Source organism: Monopterus albus, unplaced genomic scaffold (assembly GCF_001952655.1).
Source record: "Monopterus albus unplaced genomic scaffold, M_albus_1.0 scaffold134.1, whole genome shotgun sequence".
Taxonomy (NCBI): Eukaryota; Metazoa; Chordata; class Actinopteri; order Synbranchiformes; family Synbranchidae; genus Monopterus; species Monopterus albus.
This window is the reverse complement of record NW_018128014.1, coordinates 203,606-227,844: the sequence shown is the minus strand read 5'-3', so window position 1 is coordinate 227,844 and position 24,239 is coordinate 203,606. Positions and strand designations below refer to the sequence as shown.

At 40.4% G+C, this 24,239-nt stretch overlaps 1 protein-coding gene across 6 annotated transcripts in view; it reads left to right on the top strand.

Annotated features, from left to right (window-relative positions):
- arhgap32b (Rho GTPase activating protein 32b) overlaps nt 1–24,239 on the top strand; it is a 115,276-nt gene that overhangs the window by 31,212 nt on the left and 59,825 nt on the right. For 5 of the 6 annotated variants that reach the window (XM_020613504.1, XM_020613503.1, XM_020613498.1 and 2 more), the window contains 4 exons: nt 7,862–8,175; nt 18,786–18,891; nt 20,286–20,380; nt 20,633–20,717. In XM_020613504.1, coding sequence (XP_020469160.1) covers nt 8,081–8,175; nt 18,786–18,891; nt 20,286–20,380; nt 20,633–20,717 — 381 coding nt within the window. In that variant the 5' untranslated portion in view covers nt 7,862–8,080. The remainder of the gene's footprint in view (nt 1–7,861; nt 8,176–18,785; nt 18,892–20,285; nt 20,381–20,632; nt 20,718–24,239) is intronic. The other variant, XM_020613502.1, reaches the window with a different exon arrangement.

The window sequence follows — 24,239 nt, the reverse complement described above, 5'->3', positions numbered from 1 at the left end:
GGAGTTTATTACCAGGAAATATGTCATGTACTGTCGACCTGTACTGTTTACATTCTCAGTTTACACATTGACTGTTGACTGCTGCACATGCTGCTCCCATGCAGCATACATTCTCTTATTATATTCTTATACATTTTTTATTATATTGCTGCATTGCTGCTTAAAGTGCCTTAGATTTTGTGTTACTTATTTATCTACTTAATATTTCACTTGTATTTTGTGGCATTCATGTGTACAGCAAAGTAAGAATTTCATTGTACAGGGAAACATGTTTCCTAACTGTGCATATGACAAACAGTTTGACTTTGACTTTGTTTGGAGTGTTACACATCTCTTTTTATCGGTGCATACTGTTTACCTATCTATGGAAGAGAAATTCAAATGAATTAATGCTGTTGCATCTTGTTTTGCTGTCCACTTTCAACACAACACTGGCAGCAGGAGGTGTACACGTTCACAAACTATTCTCTCGTTTTTAGGAAGATGCTCTCTAGTTTTATCGTTTTGAAATAATTACAGACTATTTGAAGTTATAAGGGGTGCAAAGCTAATACAGAGTTACCCAAGATTAAGCATTTAATGGCTGGAAATGAGCTAAATGAGCATGCCATGGGCTCTTTAATGAATGATTTTTATTCAGCTGATGATGTGAATATGATGGAGAGAGAAGGGCCCATGAAGAAGAATCCTCAAATATTGTTTTGACACCATGTCAGCCTTCTTTCAGTGCTTTCATAGAGTGTAGCCGCAGATGGAATCCACATGCTGCTCAGGTTGTCATCCTTCCACGTGGTAAATTAAGTCTGTAGTGAGTAAGTCCTATGGTGATTTAATGCCTTGTTGACATTACAGCAGAGCAGCCTTTTCAAAGTGCCACTCTGCTGTCCATATCAGGGACCATGAAATGGCTGCATACTGCTGACGTTCTGCTAGGCTGTCATACACAACAGAGAACAGCGCTGTAGATTCCAGGGAAAGTTGAATGTCGTTGCTGGGTGCTCCAAGAACTGTCCCAGGTGATGTCATTCTGATTTGCATATCAATATGTTTGAATGGCCAGTGCTTTCAAGTCGGGGAGAAGGGCTACACTGGATGTGGTCAACAGACACTCCTTGCACCTTCAAGGCAGAGTAGGTCAGTGGTGTTTCAAAAGAAGACAAGCAGCATTCACTCTATAGTGGCACAGCATAAAGCAAACCTGCTGACTGCCTACTGTGGCTCCTGTGTAAGTGTTGCCAATATGGATAGTAGTGTTATCTCTCAGTGAGTCTGCCCCTGTGGTCCCAAACAAAATATCTATATCTCAGCAGCTACTGGATAGATTGCCATGAAATGTTTTCAGAGGTTTAGCCCGTATCATGCTTCTCCATCAATGTACCTGGGTGCTTTTGAGTCTGTTGAGCTCAGTGGGGAGTGTCAGGTCTCAGATGTTGTAAACTCTTATTTAGGTGGTCTACTGCAATTATTGTGAATCATATGCAGAAGTGTTGATTTAGTGTATCTGCAAATTTGCATGACATTAACTTACTGCAGCAAATTAAACTGAATAAGATTTTTGGGATTTTGGATTCTTGGTTGAATAAAACTAGCAATCTTAAATATATCACCTTGGACTTTGGGAAATTATAATGAGCACCTTTCACTTTTTTATGATATGGACAGTGAGGATTGGAGAAAATGATTGCCAGATTAATTGAAGATAACTGAGTTGCAACCTTAAAATGCAGCACTTTACATTTATTCTGTGGGACCCTGTGCTCTCCCACTAAATTAAATGAATAACTGATGAATTGTTAAATCATAATGTGCCTGATCACTAATAGTCACACACCTGTTGACTGGGTCAAGTGACATGTCTTACACTCAAACTGCTTTTGCGCAGTCATTATGGAACAAAACCAAAGAAGTGCAGTAGTAGCAACTCTTCACCTAAGATTGAAAAACAGTAATTGGAGCTGCAGCATCTTAAACTGTCTAAGATTGAAAAACCGTAATTGGAGCTGCAGCATCTTAAACTGGAAGAGGTCATGTAAACCCAACCTGTGTGCATTTACATGGCTTAAAACCTGATATTTTTAGGGCTGTACCTGACTGAGGATGTTGTCATTGGACTGTCAGTCGGCTCTTCAGCATGACTGTCTAGAAAGTCACTTTCGGCTTTTTCCGTTTAGGGGTCGCCACAGCGAATTGTCACACTGACGACTCGCATGTTGACATTTGGCACGTGTTTTACGCCGGATGCCCTTCCTGACGCAACCCTGAACTCAGTCACAGCGCTCACGCCGCTGCGCCTTAACTGTTGGCCTACCAGGGACGGCTAGAGCGCGGCTATTTGACTATCTATTTTTTTTTCTTTCTCTTTTATATATACATATGTATATGTACACACACACAGATATAGCCTAGATTGTCAGAAAATCCTGGCATGAAATTCACCGATGATTTTGACTACATTAACATCAGTAATCAAATGCAAAAAAGTGACAGGAACATATTTCTGAGCATTAAAAAAACAAAGACAGCTGCATATGACGCTATGTTTGAATTGCAACAATTGTAGGCTGATGATATATAATGTCAGGCTGCCATGATATATAATGTCAGGATTTGTAGGAATAATGAGACAGGCAGCACACGTGTATTTCTCTTGAAACAATGCTCTTATAGACCATTTTTTCCCTCTGAAACATGGTTATAGCCTTGTTTACCAACAAGTTTAGTCTTCTCCTGTCAGTTAACCACAGCACATGTTGTTACTGTGTGTTTAATGCATGCCAGCTTGCACTGCGAATGATTCCTCTCATTTATAATTCCTCATTGAAATGTTTTCCTGCGCATTTTAGTTAGCTTCCTAACCCCATTTGGATGGATGCATGTCACAGAAACAGTCAGTTAAACGGCTGTGCATTGTACTTAAACAGAGTTAAACAAACCGGACTCGCACAACATGAGGTCATGCGAATCAACCACATGGTTGTGACTGTCTTTTCTCTTATAAAAGTAGACCACAGTGTTTGAAAACATTTTATAATAAAGTACAAACCTCACCTTTATGTGGCTTGTCTTAGAGGGTTTTGTTGTCCTTTTCTCAACATTATGCAATTTGCTAAAAAGAGCTGACCTCAGTGTACATCCATGGATTGAAAAGTGTCACTGCACAGATGCACATAGCTTCAAATTAAAAAATTCATTTGTCCATTCATCCTTCTTTTTACTGACGATAAATATATCTGTATTTTTAAAGCTATTTTTTTTCAAGTTAGTCTTGTTTTCAGAGTTTTCAGTGCTTTGAACGAATGTTGTCTCATAGGTTCACAGAATTAACACTTTACTGCAAAAGTACAGGTCTCTGTTTGAGCTGTGTGTGTCATCTGTTTAGTTTTACTAACTGGATATATTGACATTTTATCTGACTGGTTTTCTCTTGTGGATAGTAAACACAAATTCCACTGGTGCATATGGGCCAATGACTAACAGACATGTCATCATAAAAACAGAGCTCATTAGACTTGTTAACTAGATAAAATTGGCATTGTTTTCTTTTTGCTCACTACCTTCAGCATAACAAGCACCATATGGGTTTAGTGAATGAATGGAACCAGGTATTTTATGTTTGGATTTCATTGCACATATTGAACATTGACCTCTTAACCCTGTAAAGCCCAACATATCAAAAAATAGCCAGAACATTCTAATTTTTTGGCTTTATAGGGTTAATAAAATACAACCTTGTCTCTGCTCTACTGTGGGTCTAGGCGCGCCCCTCCCTCCCCATGTCACAGAGAAGCAGAGTTCGCATTTTGCTTTACTTTTGTCGTTGTCACTTATCTAAAAGTATCCTTAAACTGTTGAAATGTCTTCCCCACCGCCTAATGACCTGCTCAACCAGCATGAGGTTAATGTAATGCTGCTGTTATGTTGTATCAGTGCATAGTATTTGACAACTTTAACTAGTATGAGTACAAGTGTTAGAGGGTGGTATTGGAACTGATACCCAATATTGGTTTCGTATTGGTGCATCCCTCTTTGGAGCAGTTCATTATTTTCTGACTCAAACCTGTGCTAAGCCACAATCTTGGATTCAAAAGAGAACAAGTTTGTTTTAAGTTATGCTGCCATGAGAATGTTTACTGCGTAGACTTTTTAATCTCGTCTGAGCTGAGTCTCTGTCTTCCCTCAAGGTCAGCCATTTTGTAGGTTTTCTGCTGCATCAGGTATTTTGTGGGAAACTCAGCCTGCTTTGCCCAGCTTGTCTGTCTAGCATGCACAAACTCACTTCCTTTTTTAACTAATGCACACACTTCATACCCTCTACACACAATTTCCAAAGAGATGTGTATTTCCACCCCCACAGTATAGGTGTATGGGCACTGCAATACAAAAACACAAACTAAATGTCAGGTTGAGCCAATATCCTACCTTTATACAGTGTGTGTGTGTGTGTGTGTGTGTGTTTGAAGATTTAAGAGCCAGAGTTTACAGTGACCCAGGACATGAGGTGAATGTCAATATCTAGCCTATTTCTATGTCCACAACTCGCCGTGCCTTCATGTAACATCACTCACTTGTCCATAGTGGTCGATATTGCCATGTGCTATAGTTGTCTGATCAACACTGTCTCAGTTTAACTATAGATAAACTCTTGTACTGAGCTCATATAGAGCCACATGTATTTATAATTTCTCCATTAAGACTTACACAGCCAGGATGTCTTGATGTTCTCGTGCCACAGGTGCTCAAAGGTCAAAACAAGGTGAGATAATTTCTGATTGGTCCAGAGCAAGGCTTAATCGCTCATGATTCATATTGTTGCCATGCTGAATGGCTAACATGAATGAATGAATGAATGAATGAAGCCACTGGACTCATCACAATGTGATTGTATCATACACGCCTATAACACTTCCCCTGTGACCCCTCACCCCCCAACCCCAGCCACCTCACACCTCACCCCTCCACCTGCCCACCATCTCTCTCCTCTTGACATCATGGGATTACAGCACATAGCCACTGACTGACACAGAAAAGAGCTGTATGGACTTTTCCTCCACTGTTTCATTGGGTCTCTTCATGTTGTGTTCCTGTCAACATGTTTTTGTTTCATCTGCTGACAGCGTGACATTTGGGTTTCATATGGAGGTTGTCATTTGGTGCTTCGCATTATAGCAATACACGACAGGGTGTTTTCTGCTGTGATTATGGGTACAGTGATGATTCATTGGGTAGGAGATGAGCACTGTTGGTGGTCCAGAAGTAACCTTAATCACAGTAAATGTGAGCTTTGAACAACAGGCACCAATTCATGTACTGTCTCTATAAAGTAGTATGCATACATAAAAATGATAACAAATGAGAACTGGTTGCCTCATTAGCAGAAACCTCTCTTTGTATTTACTGATTTGTACCACAGTTTGGGAGAAGTAAAATAGTTAAGCATGCACTTAAAGGCTGGCATGACTAGTTGATAATCATATAGTTGAATGACACAGTTATGATTGACACCAGTTTGGATCTTTGCTAAATTTTTTATAAGTTTTCAAACGATGCTTACATTTCCCTTTTCAAATGTGTCTTCTGTGAACAGGCTATCGCACACCCCTTGTAGCCTACATGTTGACACACATGCAGAACAATCAATTTTTTTTGTATGATAAACTGATACTTAGATTCCTCGGATCAACAGTGTAAGTAAAAGAGAAGGCACAAACAAGAAATAACAGATTAGTATTGCCAATAAGTGCAGGTATGATATAGATGTGAAGTGATCACCAGAGGTGGGAGTAAATCACACATGTGCAAGTCTCAAGTCTTAATCTTCACCTCTCAAGCAAGACCCACATTACTGTGGTGAGAATCAAGCAAGTTGAATGTCAGTCAAGCAAATCACAAGTAAAGTCTTACAAAATTATGCTGAGCTACCCCAGTTTTCACACTTAAATCAGTTAAAAGACTGGTCACAAAAAGTTTTTATTTTAATCATTAACAAAAAGTGTTGCAGCTTGGTTACACCTTACAAATCTTACTGATATTTGATATTTTGTGGCATTCAGTAGCAAGCCTTCTAAGTTCACAACAAAAGTGAGTGGGGTTTGGAAATTATATAATAGCTCTATAGCGCTATAGCTGAAAACAAAATTACAACACAGTTTTAGGACTACTGTCAGGGCATGAAATGAATATTGTTATAAATGAAATAAATATTGTTAACAAGATTTGTATTCATTCATTATCTCTTGCTTTTATTTCAGTCTGGAGGCTAATTTGTGATGATTGCTGGGACTAGTAATAGCTGCTGTTACAGGAATATCACATATTTAAGTGAAACGTTCACAAACCACAGATTATTAATTGTGCATTTGTAGGCTATAAACTAACCCTTAGCTGTTAAACAAAAAAAGCCTCTGACAGGTATTCTCTGACCACCTGACAGTGGCCTATGGCTAAGAGTTGGCTTGGTGTGTCTCTGCCCTAACATTATAAACTTAACAATAGCTTTCTAGCTAAAGTTTGACCAGCCAATAAGTTAGCTAGTGTTGTCTGAAAAGCTACATTCACGTAGTGTTGCTTGAGTTTTGTAGTGATGGATGAAGCTGTATATTGTGGTCGTGTCACTGATTTCTGCGCTGCAGACTTTGCATACTGCTCTTCATTTTACTACTGTCATTGACGACATAATCCTTGAATCAAAATTTTATTATTTCTGGACTAGGCCCCTCCAAAGCTACATCCTGCATCATCTGTCTCAAGTCTGGCAAGTCTCAGGCCATGAATATCAATTCAAAGTCAAGTTGTGTAGTTTATCATTGTTAGTCAGGGAAGTCTCAAGGGAGCCATCCCCGATTGGCTAGTGGTTAAGGTGCAGCGCTCTCGCCGCTGCGGCCCGGGTTCAAATCAGGGTTGCGTCAGGAAGGGCATCCGGCGTAAAACACGTGCCAAATGTCAACATGCGAGTCGTAAATGGTCTTATATTTGTATAGCGCCTTTCTATGCTTTACAGCACACTCAAAGCGCTTTCACACTATTTGGCCATTCACCCATTCGCACTCCCAAACACTCACACAGGTGACATCACCGGGAGCAACTGGGGGTACAGTGTCTTGCTCAAGGACACTTCAACATGTTGATTGGACAAGCCGGGAATTGAACCACTAATCCTCCGGTTAGGAAATGACCTGCTCTACCTCCTGAGCCACAGCCGCCCCCCAGACCTGCACTCTGAGAGCGAAGTGCTCTGTTAGGATGATAAGGCTCTACGAGGTCTTTAAGATACGATGGACAAGGAAGTCTCAAGTCCTCAGATTGGCAACTTAAGTCTGACTCGAGTCCCCTGCCCCTGGGGATCACATTATGAATGTATTTTCAGTAAATAAGGCTTTGTTAGCAGGCCTGGGGTGAAAACAGTGCGAGGAGCTGGCTTGGTGAAGGTGTGATACATCTGAGACACTATTGGCACTCCATGTCGGTTTGGAGCACTCTGGAACAAGGTTCTAGTAATGGCTGTATTATTACTGTGGATGAGGTAGAGAAGGTGTCAGGTTAGATAAAAAATAGTTTGGCTGGAAAATTTGGTTTGGCTATTGCATTTCTGGGTTTGAGGACAGAGACCTCAGAGAGCACAGTCACCACAGGGCAGCAGGGAAGCCAATGTTTAACTGTTGATTTACACTAGAATATGTGCGCCAGAATCTCAGTGTGTTAACACTAAAGTGAAATCCTGCATTGCAAAGCTCTGTCAGCATGACTTACTGGAGCCACACACAATTAATGATTTTGTTTTCTCTTTCTGTTCCCCTACCCTGCTATGTCATCCTGCTCCCATGCCAATCTTCCCGCTCATTTTCAACATGCATCTTGTTCACAGTCTTGTCTCCTTTCCTGTTGTTGCACACATTCCCCTCTCCCTCTGCTTTTTTCTCCTCCATCATCCTCCCTCTTGCCTCCACATGTGATTTCTTCTATCTCATTTGTGTTTTTCCATCCTGAACTACCTCTTCACATCCTCCCCCTCCCCTACCTCTCTCTCCGTCCCCCCTCCCTCTCCATTTCTCTGGCAGGCTGCTCGTTGCAGTGAGTCAGTATCATGGAGGCAGGCAGCGGGGCTGCTGCAGCGGTGGGAAGTGCAGCACTAGGACTGCTGGGATCCACAGCCACGTCCAGTCATGACATCTTGGACAGGTAAGACTGGTGCACACCCTCCAAAACGGACTGCCCCAAATGTTTTCCATCAGAGTAGAGGGGATGAAGAGTGTCTGTGTGTGTGGCCAGAAGAACCACACCTTAGACTGAGGTTCTGTGATCATGCTAGTTTGTTTATAGTTACAGTAGGAGTAGGGGGCATGGATACTGTGTGAATGTGTTTGATTGAATGTTTATGTGTGTGCTTGCTCATACAGAAAGCTTATCTTTTTGTGTTCTCTGTGCATGTGTCTTCCTCTTTTTCATTACACTCCCTGTATATGAATCAAATGCTCAGGTCTTGACAGCTGGAGAATCAGCTTGGTGCTTGGAGTGGAGTGTGCATGTGGGAAGGGAGGGTTATTTGCCTCAAGGAGAGATGACACCAGGGTATGCGCATGCAGAAGAGGAGAGTGAAACATTGCTAGATGTGCCTTAGCTAAAGCTGAGCCAGTAGGGTGAGTTTGCACTTACTGTCCCACCCCTTATTTAACCCCCACCCACACCCCATCAACCCATAGCAACTAGGTGACAGCTATCACTGTCACCACTGGAAACTCCTCATTGCGATTTCCTTTACTGACAGAGCCAGTCGACTCTCTGCTCCAGCAACCACTGTCTTTACAGAGGGGCCAAGTGTATCGGCTTTCAGCCAGTTACGTCATTGCTACAGCTGTACACCCACAGCCACATACCCGAACATTGTCAGTGCACACACCCTCAGGCATGTACATTCATAAAAACATATATGGACTTCTCTGTATCCAGTATGCATGCAGGCTTCACAGGGATGTTTAGGACAAACATTACTGTCACACGTGGAGGTATTAAATGCACGCACAACAAACAACATAAAATAATCTTTTTTGTTTGGGGCTTCTTGGCAGGTTTCCCTGTGCATGGCAATCCCTGTGATCAGCTAGCTGGTGCTGTCAGGATGTCACTTATCTGCTCTACAGTACAGTTGTTCTACTCTTTGCCAGTGAGGTATAACTGATGAGATCCTGGGGATCACCTTTGATGTATTGTACAATCAGACATGGAAATTAAGTCTGTGACTCATTTGGCAGTCATTTCCTTACTATTTATATTAGTCACCACTCACTTCCGACAAAGATACATTTTCACCCGCATTCTCTGAAATATGCTGTCTGCACTCACGACTGCTCCCTTACCATCCAACCGGGTAGCCAGCGACTTGTGTCCCCTACGTTACTGCTATGGCAGCATGATGTGGGTTTATTCCCTCTGCTGGAGTAGTGGTGTGTGTGTGTGTCTGTCTGTCACTGGCGATACACTTGTCCACATCTGTCTGTCTTTGCAAATGTATCCTTCTGCATAATATCTTTTTTGGAGGGTGGAGGGATTACAGTTGAGGCTGCTTAGCCCCTCCACCTGCCCCTCAAACACTGCCCCTCCAGTCCTGAACTGGGTCTAAATCCTGCACCAGGGTTACCATGGCAGCAGCAGCTTAGCATATATTAGACAGTGGCCCAACATTTGTACTGAGAGTGAGTGAGTGAAAAGCAGAGAAAGGAGAAAATAAATGACAAGTTGAAGAGGTAGAGAAACAAGGGAGAGAAATGTTCTCTCCTGCTAAATCATTTCTTAATGATGCCATGTACAGTATATACGTGAGGGTGTGCATGCTCAGTCAGTTGCCCATTGCAGCAGATTATTGATCTTATCTGAAAGGACAGGAAGGGCTTTATAAAAGTTGTCCTCTGAATCCTGGTAGACGGGGTGGATCGGAGGATCAGAAGTGAGGAGGGTGGTCAGGAGGTGACACTGAGAAAGAGATTTAAAACACTGTAAAACTTTAGATTGTTTGTGATTCCCTAATCTTTTAAGACAGATGCGAACAACAGAACAGTAGACTCTGCAGGTTGTCCATGTCAGAAACCAAACTCACATGAATCTGTACCTCACTAAATAGATCATATAGATCATAATTTAAGGTAAACGCAGGCTGCTTGGGGTACAGCTTTCCATTTACTTGTACAGGAGGTGGATTTAATCTTGGTAATTTTATTCTTAGTATGTAAATTGGCTCTACTTCAAAGAAGTTGTGATTTTTCTTTACATTAGGTTCGCGTGTCTAGAAGCCAAATAATTATATTTTTGTCACTTTTTATATTGGTCTTCTCATCAAGCAATGAGTTGAATTTGTTTTATTGGCTTTTTAAAGAGGACCTTCCCATTTTTACACACCAAAAACAGTTTACTTGTCATTGTTAGTCCAACTCGGTTGAATAATAGCTTCTGTGGCTCTGCGGAAGCTAGGGGGAGTGAGAAAATAACTCTGATGTTGTCATACTAGGGATTAAAAGTCAGGATATCTCAGTTGCTGCTGCTTTGATTGTTACATTCTATCTCTTTCAAGTCCCCCAGCTTTATAAAGGTGCAGCAAGAAATCACTGGAACACTGCTGTAAGTAGAATCTCTTGGATGATAAGCTGACACCAAGGTCTACAGAGAGAGAAATGTAATTTGATTTGGGATAATGACATATGCTGGTGTCTCAACTGACTGTGTGTAAAATTCTCTCTGTAGTACTCCAAGGATATTGTTGTTCATTGTCACTCTGAGGTCTACAGTTAATGCATAGTGGATAAATTAAAGGGTTATAGGTCACAGCTTTTGACAGAGGTTTAATATGTTAATTTTTGTAGAATCACTGGTACATACATTTTGATGATGCATTATTTTCCCATCCTTTACTGAGTTGATCATTTTGATTACTTATTGAAATGAATGTTCCTTTCAGACATGTAAAGTTGACACAGCTTCTTGATGTTTATGAAATGTACATATCTAAGGTAGAAAATGGGAATTATTCTTTTATTAATTCAACATAAGAACGTTGGTTGAACATTAAGACAAATGCATGTGACAATAGAACATAATGTAGAACTATAATATATAACATGTCATTTCAAGTGTCTGCTCTTGTGCAAGGGAGAGCTGTTATGCTGCTTGCATGCAGCACCTCCCAATTTTGGTTTTCCAGTAATTGAGGCTATACAATAGCCATAAAGCTACTGTATTCAGTGAACAGATACTAATACATCTGTCCATTAAATACATGCTTGATATCCATTATACTCAGTGACCATGGAAATGATCAGCTGTTTCTGTAAATTTGTATCAACAGCAAAGTAGTAGAGACATCGAAGCATGTTTCAGTTTAGCATGGCTGGCTGGCTGAGCTGTACTGTTGATAAGTACAACTGGAACATAACAGTATGCCAGATCAGATTGCTTGGGCAGAGTGTCCCCTTGGAGGATGACAACAATTCATTAAGTTAGTGGTTTAATTATCTGAATGTCAGAACTAACAAGGATGAAAAAACTAGACATTGGACTACTCTCCTGTCTGTTGTGCCATATGTAGGACAAATAAACTGCCTTAGTGGGCTAGGAGCTAAACGACTGGCCAACTGGACGAGATCCAGAACATGCATAAGGCTGAAATCCGTGCGTTGCCTGCTAATAGCTTCCTCCATGTTTTTCCTTTTATCCCTCAGTTTACTGCTGCCTGTTGCTTTCCAAGGCTTTTCCCCCTACCCAGTCGAGATGAACTGCATGCAGGTTGCATGAGAGATTTTTGTTATACTCGGGTCAGGCTAATCAGTCAGAGAAAGTACAGTGCAACAGCCAGCTCGTAGTGCATGTAAAATATCACCAATTAGTTAAATTGATATTCACAGTAGCAGAATCCATATTAATTTCACTGTAGTATTTTTACTTGAGCTTCCCCGGCTTCTGCAGCAGCAGCTCAGCCCCCAGTGAGGAGCAAATGCAGCACACAGAAACATGAGTGAAGGCAGTGGTAATAAATGTCACAGAGCATAAAACGTAGTGAAAGCCCCGCACTCCTTCAGCGCAGCCAAATGTCCACAGTATAGTTTTGATAGTTCATTACTGTAGTTTTTGGAAGTGTCAGACTGTCTGGTAAATGGTCTGTAATCACAGTTCCAGTGGCCAAATATGTTATCAACATGGTTAGAAAGGCTACATTTGTAAATACTGTTTTTTACACAAATTGTTGCAATTTTTATTTAGTTGTTTAGTGAGTCAAATACAAATACTACTTTATAAACCATGAACTGATTCAGATTTCATAACGCTTTCAAACCCCATCCCCATCTGCCCAGTGACTAGTGATTCACATTTATTAAGTTAAAGCATTAGTGCCATATGGGATATTACACACTAATAATCAAATATAATGAGATTCTAAGTGGTGTTATATTTAGTTATATTTAGTAAATAAGCCACGTGTGACAATGTAGCAGTACTAAACCGATAAACCATGGATTCCCAGTGCCTTGAATGAAGTTGCTCATGTGGCACATGAGCAAAAAATGTTTTCTAGGATTGCTTTAGCAGTTTTACAAATGTAATATTTTTGAGAGTATGAAGACAGACTCGTTGAACGTCGAAAGAGTAAAATCCAGAAGCAGTTTTGAAGAGTCATGCTCACAACTGTTGAATCAGTTATACAGAACTGACATAAACAGTAGGTGATGGTGCTCTAAGCTTAGGTAGGACCATCTCAAACATCCCTGAAAGAAAAATTATTACGTAATTCCTTCACATTCATTCCTTTTCAGATCATTTATATGAAAGCAAGTCACAATGTCAAAATTATTCATAAATTAATGTAGATTTCATAATTTTGCTGCTTATAGTTTTAAAACACTTCAACAACTCTTCTGTGACCTGCATGAGAAACAGATATTGCTTTATTTAATACACATTACATTATTATTGGCAGTTTTATAAGTGGCATGTCTCTGTGTGTTCAGTCCAGTATAGAGAAACGTGCTTTTAAGAGTTGTTCTTACAAACAGCGATTACAGCCAGCCAAAGAGCTGGTATGATGGAAAACAAAAGAAATTATATTTGAGATTGATCAGGCTGAAGGCCAAGGTTCTGCAGCTGCCAAATTACTAAACTGTCTTTGCTGTGTTTTATTTAAAATTGTGAATCCTCACCTTGAGAGCATGTGGTCTTGAAACTGTGGACTTGGTAACATTACACTCAACCATGAAGCCCACACCCTGCATGGCATTACGCTGAGAGTGTAGGGAGTGTTGTTCTTCAGCTAAATGAAACTAGATGTGATAAAGCTAAGCTAGCTGTATCTGGCTGCATTTGTAAAAATGACTTTGTTAGGAAATGTAAACACGATCCTACGATTCTGAAACATTCAGATGAAGTCTCCAGTCTGCAACTGGTGGTCCATCTCCTTCACATTCAGGATTAGACTCTGGTTTATATGTCTCTATATTGTCTTGTGTTTCCAGCTGCATCTATTATTCATTATTATTTTTTAGGTTCTATTCTGATTGGCTGGGGATGAACATGAGTCATCACCTCCAGCCAATCAGAGTAGGTGCTCATGAATAATGTTAATTTTATATTACTGACTTCCGAAACAACCTGCTAGAGGACAGAGGGGAATCTGGATTGTGTATAAAGATGGATTTATAGCGATCTAAACAACTTTGGGTGAATAAAATATCCTAGATATGTTTAAAATAAACTCACTATTAATAAAAATTGGTCAAAATGGCTATAATACCAGCTCTTTAAATAATCTTCAAGCAAAAAATGCTAAATATTGGATAGTCTCGTGATGGTAAACTTTGGGGCCTAAACAATCCCTTATTTGAGAACATAATTAACCTATTAATTGAACAAAAAATAACCGTTAGATGCAGCCCTAGCCACCCCTGTACTGTAACTAAGTTTGTATTTGCATAACTTGAGTGTCATAAGATTTGTCTTAAGGAAAGATCATAAACTGCTCCAGCTGTAACTTGGTATATTAATGTAGGACCTGTATGACAGTTATTATGTGTATTGCAAGTGAAATTTTCAGAAGCTGGAAATAGTTCAGTGTCATTTGAGCTTTTGGCTCCTCAGTAATATGCCCAGGCCATAAGCTGCACAAGTTGAATGGACTTGAAAGTAAGAATCTAAAATTACTTTTGCTGCCTTGTTGGATTTGAGCAATGTTGAGTCAGAAATTAAGTGATGAGGCACCCTACTAGCAGAAATGTGAGAAAGTGGTGGCTGAGGACAAATACAGAGACATTCATGACTTTCATTTTCAGAGCAAAATGGAGCTGCTATGCCTTTTATGTAGCAAAATTGAGAGAGTGATGGAAATGTTTGGAAAATGGTCAAGATTCAAACAATCACACTGTTTATATGGACGGTACTTTGGAGACACAAATATTTGACTCAGCAGGCTAGAAACCTAGAAAGGCTGAGGGAAATCTTTGGTGTCACTTTCTCTTATCTGCTTTTGTTGAAGTCGAGAGAGTAGAAAAGTTAGTTGTAGTTGATAGTTTTCTTGCAGCTACAGTATTTGTGTTTGGGGGTGTTCAAAGCAGCAGTTCCTTTCTCCTTACATGCATCCTCACCACACAGTTCTGGGAATGATGGAGTGTGCTGCACTTCTGAATGAGAAGGTGGTCCCCGAGGAGTCAGATCCTGGACTTGTATGTATTGTATGTATAAGTGCTCACATAGTAGGACTGCTGGAGAACAATACATTGCATTTTTTTCTATGCAAACAAATTGTTTTGTAGAGAAACTATCACAAACAGTAATTTAATTTGAGCAATCAAATTTATTTGCTTAAATATATTTGCTTGATTGCTGTTATCACCATATACACTAACAATCTCTCTCATTCACTTTCACACATTTGCCTTTATACATTTGTCTTTGTGACTCTCCAAAGCCCTTGGACATTTGATCAGTGTCTCTTGGTTTTCCAGTATCTCTGCTCTGCACACTCCCTTAACCTGTTATAATAACCAGGCAGGTTTCTGTTCAAAGGTAGAGCAAATTTGAAAAATGATTGCAAAAAATTAGCAAAAGAAAATGTGAAATAATCCCAATTTCCATCCGCTACTGTTGGTGAATAATAGCTATGACTAAGTCAACTGGCAACTTGATGACTACCAGTTACACAATCATGGGATTGTAATCATTGATGTTTCCTTTAAAAAGACTTATTATAGGCGAACATTACCATCCTCCCAGTGCTTCCTTGCATCCTCATGCCGGGTTTCCACTGTAGAAAGCTAACGAAACAGAACGTGCAACTTTCTGCTTTTTTTCCACTACTCCCCACCGTCTTAGTCAAGTTTGGGAACTAACTTTTGGCACCCCTCGGGAGGTAGTACTAAAATGAAGTTTAAAAAATGCAAAGGGGGAGAGGATGGATGCGCGGAGGGCACCCCATCAGGGCTGAAGTAGCCTGTGAGGTTATGCCGGGTAGCATTTATGGGAAGCTCAGGTTTATGGCTCATTAGGTTCCTACAGTGGAAACCTGGCACTAGTTATTGATGATGCTAGTAGTAGTCAGATTTGAAACAGAACTAAAATCAGAAAAGACCCACTCCAACTGTCCAAGTGTACAGCAGGGATTTTTGTTTGCTCAAATTAAATGGTTCTTTTCTTGATGATAATTTCTATACAAAATGTAACTTGTGTAATACCTCTGCTAAAGAGATTGGTTTTGGTTCTCTGTGTGTGTGTGTTGGTTAGCAGGATTACAACAGGCTGGATGATCATATAAATCTCCATCAAAAGTTGTTAAAATCATTTGAAATTTGACACGTATGTATGGTAACAGTGTCTATCCCCAGACTAAATTTCCTCCAGTTCTGATCCAGATTCTGTATCTGACGGCCATTTGCAGTCCACATTTAAAATCCTATGTAACACACATTTTCTGCCATCACTTGGCCTATAATGAAGATAGAACCCTGAAGTATAACTGCCTGACTTACCCTTAAAGATGACACAGATCTGATCCAGATCAAGAATCTTATGACCCATTTTGTGTTGTTCTCGAGCTCATTCTTCAAAAGGGACCTGATTGTGTGAGAGAATGTTCTGCCATGGCAGAGGAATGTGGTTTCTGCATGCGCTTGTGTAACATTTGTCTGATCTCAAAATGCACCACTGTGGGCTTAGAATTGGAGCACAAATGTAATTTGATAATAAGGATGAACGATATGGAAGAAAATGTAATCACAATATATTTTTCATATTGTTCGATAATGGATAATTCTCAACTACTTGTAATGCCATTAATGACGGAGACACATTCAACATGTTTGTTGAAACCATAAGGATACATACAGTATGTTATAGTGAGTACTACTGAATGTAGTAAGCCTACAAGAAAACTGCAGAATACCTTTTTAAATTCAAGGGAATTGTTCAGTATTGGATTGAATTTGAGATGAATCACAAGATTTATTATCAGAATTAGCTTTACTGGCCAAGTATGCTGAACAAAGGATTTGACATACAGTGGCTCTCAATCAATGTGCTGCTGTTTTGGTGCACAGGGACCTGTAACACCATCCAGAGGGGAGGAGTTCAAACAGTTTGTGTCCAGGGTGTGAGGGGTCTGTAGAAATCTTCTCTGCCCTCCTTTTGATCTGTGAGGTGTACAGGTCTTCCATGGAGGGCAGGCTCACACCAGTGATTCTTTCTGCAGCTCTGACTGTCCACTGAAGTCTGTACTTGTCCTGTTTGGTTGCTGAGCCAAACCAGACAGTGATGGAGGTGCAGAGAACAGACTCGATGATTCCTCTGTAGAACTGTATCAGCAGCGCCTGGGGCAGGTCGAATTTCCTGAGCTGGTGCATATATATAATATCTATATACATAATCTATCCTATATTATTGTATATATTGTATATATTACTGTTACTCATACCTATACTTGTATTGTTTAGAGTACACACATCATGGTTGCCACAGTTGTAACTGGATTTCTGGATTTTTGTTACACAAACATCTGCATAATTGTTTTATGTAATCTAAGTTTATGTGCAATGTGCTTATGTATAGATTTTTAATGTCATCATTCATCTCCATTCATTGATACACTGGTTATGTTACCTATCCTGTGGAGCATCAGGTAGTTGTTAACCTGTCTTTGTTTATCTTAACTGGAGGTTCAGGCCTTATCCAACCTATTGTATCTTAAAAGCCTCATGACAGGGGTGTCATGTATCTCAGGGCTATTTTGACTAAAGGTAAAGGTGAAACACAATATTCTCTTTCTTCATTTCATAATAACCAACATGCAAACTTTTGAAAGCCATCATTTAAGATTTTGATCTGATTTCCACCATCTTTTGAATACTTATGGATGTTAAGCTCCCACTACATTCCTGTTGTGACACTTTTCTTTTCTCCCTGGCCCCTTGTTGAGTGATCAACCTTTTTCTAAACTCTCTAAGTGATCTTTGTCAGCCTCACTGCCTTTGACAAGGTCAGCTGGGAGGCAGACCTCATATACTGTGTGTGTGTGTGTGTTTAGTCAGTGCCTTGTTCAGGATTTTGTGCAGAAATACATATCAACGTGTTTGTTTGAGTCGTTCTTTAATTTTTCTTGGCAATAACAAGGAGACAGTTTTAAATATGATTGAATTTACAAGTCACCTGTGTAGTATGTGTGCTTTCTGGGATTTATAATTATAACAATGATTTTTTTTAAAAGTTTTGTGTATGGTCCACTATGCAGTGTGTTTGTAAGAATGTTTATCTTTTGAAAAGTGCTGTGAAAACTCTGTTTCTGTGCATGCAGGTCTTGCTTTTTGATACTCTGGATATAAAAACCTTAGATGAAAAAGTGGCATAATTAGACTGGTAAAGTGAATTCAGTAAGTAGTTGTGTAAAAGGGTTTGATGGAGCAGGCAGGACAGAGAATTACTCATGACTATACTTCCCTGCATTTAGACTCGGATGCCGCAACCCTTAAATCCAATCATCTCAATGAAGAGATGTCATTTCAGTATTTGCTGGACACTGACATCTCGCAGCTGCTATAGATTGTTCCATCCACCCCAAAACAGATCTGTTTCTCTTTCAATTTCCTCTGTTGCCTAATCTAGTTTATCAGACTCATACAGAAGTAGAGTCAATGCTGCATTTTGGATGATGGGTAAAAATCGCTTTTGACATATTGTTTGTGTGTGTCTTGAATTACAGTGTATGTACAATCAGTGTGTGTCACTAGCCGCTTTGGGAAATGCTGTTGTGCAAATCAGTTTCCTCTCCATCGCTGTTCTCCTCTCAGCCTCTCTGGGAACAAGGGAAGTCTTTGAAGTTGATGAGACAACTGTTTAGACAGATGTCTCATCAGCTTCAAGTATTTCTAGAGCTCAATCAGATTTACCATCATCAAATTATGTCTGTGTTCAATCTCATTTCCTTGGTTGTTCTCAGGATGTGGAACACGTTATATGGAAAATGTCCTGAACTGGACCCTGCAGCTACTGGGCACAGCTTTGTTCTTGCAGAATTGTAATGCTCACTTCACTTAGACTGCATCAAAAAGATCTTTTCAGTCACAATGGCAGGATCACTTCAAATCTTCGTTCACAATATGGTTACAAATAAAGATTATGTGACAAACAAATCTGAACTTGCTTGGACATCCAGCCAAGTATAGATGAAACAATGAATTGATTAGTAATTGAAAGAAAACTGTTTTGATAACTAATTCAATTATTGAGTGTTTTAAAAAAAACCTTTTCAAGCAAGTATGTGTGTGTTATAGGAGCCTGAGACCTGGACGTCACCTGGAGGACGACAACAGTGTGCCTGAACTGGCCCACATCCATCCCAGAGAAAGACCTGACTGGGAGGAAACCATCAGTGCCATGGTGAGTCACACACAGCTGTTGTAATGACTTTCTCTTATGCATAGACACACATGATTGCACAGATATGACAGGCACTGTTTTGAACAATGTCTTCGTCTCACCCAAGGCCAAAAAAAGCTCAAACTGTGTTGTTCCAGGCATGTCAGACCCAGTGATAACACGCCACCACACTAGTCTTACTCACTACTTGTCACTATCTTATCAGAGTCTGTTTTCAGCCCAATGCATTGATTAGTTGTCTTTCTCTCCTATCGAAAAGATGTCTCCACTGCTCCTGAAACAATGTCACACAGTTATGATTGATGCACATGATTGCTGGTGTTCTGAATCTTCCCAGCTATAAACTCTTTGCATAGCTAGTCAGCTACCTGTCATCTGCTTGTTTCAGCCCACTTCTACATGCTGGATTCCCTTCACCAGACAGTATCATTCATTATTTCCTTTCCTCTTGTCTTTGGTGTGGGTCTTGCTTATTGCATCAGCAACACGCTGAAAATGAGGCCGTCTCCATGGTAACATGTCGAGCCACCATAGTCTGCGCGTGGTTGGAACCCTATTGCAAGTGCTTCTTTCGATTGGGCAACAGAGAGAATGAGAAACAACAATGCCACCAGGCTAATGAATATTCATCACAGAGGCGGAGCTTTTAATTCTGCATGTCTGCTATAGTTTTGCTCAATATTTGATATAAGAGGGACCCTATACTGGAGTAGCATGCATTATGTATGCCTCTGGTACCTCAAGGAGAAGCACACAGCAACTTAGTGTAAGCTGTCACACCGGTGCCCTGTTGCATTGTGTAGGGTAGATCATATTCTGTGTTGATGGCAGAGCAAGGCATAAAGGAAAGGAAAATAAAGAAACGTTCCCAAATCCCAGCAATGCAATAATAAAATGAACACTAGAATTGTCTTTAGAAAAACACAGTGCATTTGGAATACACCTATGGTTACACACACATTAGTCAGAACCCCTTTTTAGCATAACCATAAGCTTAACCAGTTCAACTAGATGCCTGTGCCCCAACTCCTACCGTAACACCAAACTAAATACTAACCTGAGCCTTAAATCTATCTTGAAGCATGGTGGTAGCAGCGTCATGTTATGGTTAGGGGTAGGGGGACTGGTCTAGTTCTGGATAAGGCTGGTTAAATGTATTAAACTGTACAGCTTTACCATGGTTATCCTGCAGTCATAGGTCTTTTCATTAAACAATGTAAAGCCTAACCCACATGTTTTTACAATGAGCAGTCAGTGATGTTGAAAATTAACGCCTGTTGGTCATTTGAATGGATCTGTGAAACCAAATCTAAATGGAGAACTGTCGAACAGTTAAAAGTAGCAGAGATTTATTTGTATGCACCAGCTGGGTTGCTGATGTTTGTATATTTTAGGCAAGGAGTGCAGAGATCCCTGAGCTGCGCACGGAGCCCCTCATGCGCTCATGCAGCAGCAGCACGGCCAGCATGAAGGTCAAGAATGTCAAGAAGTGAGTAGACACATGCACACCTGTCTGTTCACCTTTCTCACATCTCTCCTTCCATCTGTTCATCTCTATTTACCTCCCCTAACTGGCTGTTTATCAGTTCTGTTTCCTGTCTATTCCTGTTTCTGTCTTCCTCCTCCTTTCACTCCCTCTGTTCGCACTGCACTCTGTCTTACACTAGCCATGTATACTTTTAACATATTATCAAGAGCAGAGGATGACGTTCTAACCAAACTCTGTGTGTTTTGTTTCCAGACTTTGCTTCACCAAGGGCCACTTCCCAAAACTGGCAGAGTGCGCTCACTTCCACTATGAAAATGTAGACTTCGGCACAATTCAGGTAGAGACCTTAAAGACCTTTTCCACATTAAGGCAAAGTATTATTTTAGATCCCAAATGATGAAGACTTCAACCTAGGGCTGTGAGATCGCCCTTAGAGCACTGTCTGTGTTATCAGTAAGTTTTTAAAGTTTTGGCAAAAGTGGCCATTTGAAATTACAGCAACATGGATGTCAGCCATAGTGTAGCTGAAGCTTTGAACTGGTTTTTCAAAGACTTAATGCTGTTTCTAGTCATTCCCTGCATGTTGGGTATGAAACAGGAAAACGATGTTCATAAAGACTTTCATGTCTCCCAGTTGATGTCAGAAGTTCTTTTTGCTGTTGATGTGATGGGGATGGCTCATGGTTTGCATTTGTTTGATATCTTCTGGAATGTCAATAATAGCAGGACCTCATTCACTGCAGCGTCACACACCTTAGAATTTGAATAAAGTTACTCAAAGGTTTAGCTCCTGCCAGCATGAGTAGTCGCTGTAGCTTGGCCTTTCCTGTCATTGACCACCTGGCTGTGGAGTCACAGGCTGAATACAAGAAGCGGCCAGTGTTTTTAGTTTTTTTTTCTTCTTATCCACTCCTCAGTTCACCCAGCAGCTCTTTCGATCTTTTCTGTGTTTTTCAGTTTGTTTTCCAATGAATGGATTTTGTATCATTTAATCTTTTTTACTTGCCATCAAAATGCTGCTAGGAACGTGGATTAAACTTTGAACTGAATGCCTTCTTAAAATTTTCTCTCCACCTCCCCTCGTCGGAGGTACTCTTAATTACAAAGCTAAAACTAAAGAGTTGATATAATCCAAAGTGAGTACCCTAGTAATTGTGAGGAAAAACAAGCCTCCTCCAAAGTACATTCTATTATCCATCCATTATCTAGATCACTTGTCCTGTAGAGGGTTGTCAGGGGGCTGGAGCCAATCCCACCTGACAATGGGCGAGAAGCAAGGTGCGCCCTGGACAGGTCGCCAGTCTATCATGGAGCTGACACACAGAGACAGACAACTAGTCACAGTCACAGTCACTTTCACACCTACGACCAGTTTAGAGTCACCAGTCTAGCCTGTGTGTCTTTAGACTGTGCAAAGAAGCTGGAGAAAACCCACCCAGGCACAGGGAGAACAACTAAGATTTAATGTAAATGTGTTTATGTAAAGGGACTGCCCACTAATTCTACAGAGTAAGTTCAGTTTTCTCATTGCAAACAGTAGCCTGTGATGTCTTCTGTGGCTCTGGAGGGATGCCAATACGGTTGTCTTGACATGAGCTTTAGACTTGAAATATGTATCAGAAACTCAGCTTTCCAAACTGAAGGTGTGGCTTTTGAATAAGTGAGCCCTTAGGAGGATCTGATGAAATACATTTCTGAGTTGTAGTGTGCCATAAACTGTGTGATGCAGTGTTTTTGGAGTGTGACACGTTACTAGGGACTAAACGTCAGAATATCTTGGCCTCTGCTGCTTCTGTTTGTAAACTCTGGTCTCTTGTGTCTCCCAGCTTTCAGTCAGTGCGATAATAAAACACTGGAGAGCTCCTTAAAGTGATAAAGCATTGATTTTTAGAAATCACAAAGCAGATTACTCTGTTCTGTTTTTTTAGGGTGTAAGGATGTGGTTCCGTAGTTCTCACCAGTGCAGGATAAGATTGGCTCTGATGATTTTGTGGCAGTGAACAGGAATAAGCAGGAGGAAAAGATGGCCAATTTTATGTCTAGACTTTTTCAATAGGTCTATGTAATGGTATTTTTACTTTCACAAAATGTATGCGAGCTCCTCATAAAGGCTGTTCAGTCCCCATCTTTCCCAGACTTTGTCATTACTGCTAAGCAACCAGTAGGGGTCAGCACTCAGCTACACTTACACTTGTTGCTGCCCAAAGGGCAGGGTGAGAGGATCTGCTGAACAGCTTATGTCTACCTCACCTGCAGGTAGTTTGTTGATCTAACTCGGGTTACAGAACAGAATCTGTCCTTTCACTGCATGCATAAAGGAAACTCTTCAGCTGAATTGTATGTAATCAGTAGATGGGTACTCCTTTTGTTATCCCAGCTGTGTGTGCTGGCTGCTTGTCCTGGCACAGAGCAGCATTTTCATATTGCTTTCAAGTAGCCCAGCCTCTTTGTTTTGCTTGGTGCTTTTAGCATTCAGCATAGGTCCTGCCTTTTCTCCTGAGGGAACAGAATCCCAGTGGACACTCACATCTACTTTGCTTGTGTCAGTATAGTTTGTTAAATTTTACCCCAGCTAAATATGATTGCTTGTTTAATGAATTGGTCACAAGTGTATTCTGTTTATTTGGCCCGTTTGATTCTGACAGGATGTAAATATTTGAGGAACTGAAGAAGTAAAACTGCTGCTGAGTTAAGCATTCAAAGAGCGTTCATCCAATGCATTTTTTATGTTATGTAGGTATTTGACGGATGTGTCTGCCAAGTTGCAGTGCGCCATGAAATCAGTTTTTGTGAAGTTTTCTTGTTTTTCACATACTCAAACAGTTCATGATGCATACAGATATATAGAGTGAACACATTTACTGAGAAATATATTCTGCACTATTTGCAACCTTGCCATTTGTCATCTGTTGTAGCTGCAGCTGTTGAAATTGTCAGAAATTGTTTCACCTGTAAAGTTTAGGAATACATTTAAAATCCACCAGTAGTTATTCCTCTGAGCTCTGCATTCTGGATCATCTGTAAGACCGCAGTGTACTGGACTGATGCAGGATTACACCTTCTGCGGGGAGGCATATTATTTTATTCCAATAATAAAATTCCTGCCAAATGAGAATTTGAGTCTGGGAGAGTTTTGTTGTGGAAACATTAGGATCTCCTAGTCACAGAAGACCAAACAGGAACTTGTGTGGCAGCATTTGCCTCACGTCACTGGTATTTCACATCATATTCGACTGGTAACCAAGTTCTTGGGCAAAGGGGATTATTTCTGTTCAGCTTCCCAGTCATTGACATGAAATTTGTTTCTGAATATCTGGTGAGAATGAGGTGAAATCTTTGGAATTTGGTGTTTTCTTTTTGTTTCTTTTCTGCGAAACATCCAGTGTTTTGCTAATGAACAGCAGTTGTTAATGTAACCTGAAATGCCGGCTGTAGAGTGTTACTTTGAGGTGGATCTCTGAGCCGGGTTTGGGCATCTGCGTTTGATGATGTTGCATTTTTCCATCCTCTCTTTGTCTCCAAGTCATTTACAGTATAATGTGTAACTGTGTACTTAGGGTACAACAAATAGCATACTGTGATCCTGTTGGCTCAGGAGAGCATGCTGCTAAATCTGGCAGGAGCCCAGCCTTCTATGAGGCCACCTTACCATGAATGCCCACATACTGTTTTATGGTAATTTGAAGTGAAGTGTCAGTAAAAAAATATTTTATGGTAAATGACATTTGCACACTCACGGTGAGTGAGTTAGCATAGCCTCTTGTGTCATATATATATATATATATATATATAACTAAAACTACTGTATTTCTCAATTTAAGTTGTGCTAGTTCTCACTAGAAGCTAATGTTATGCTCAC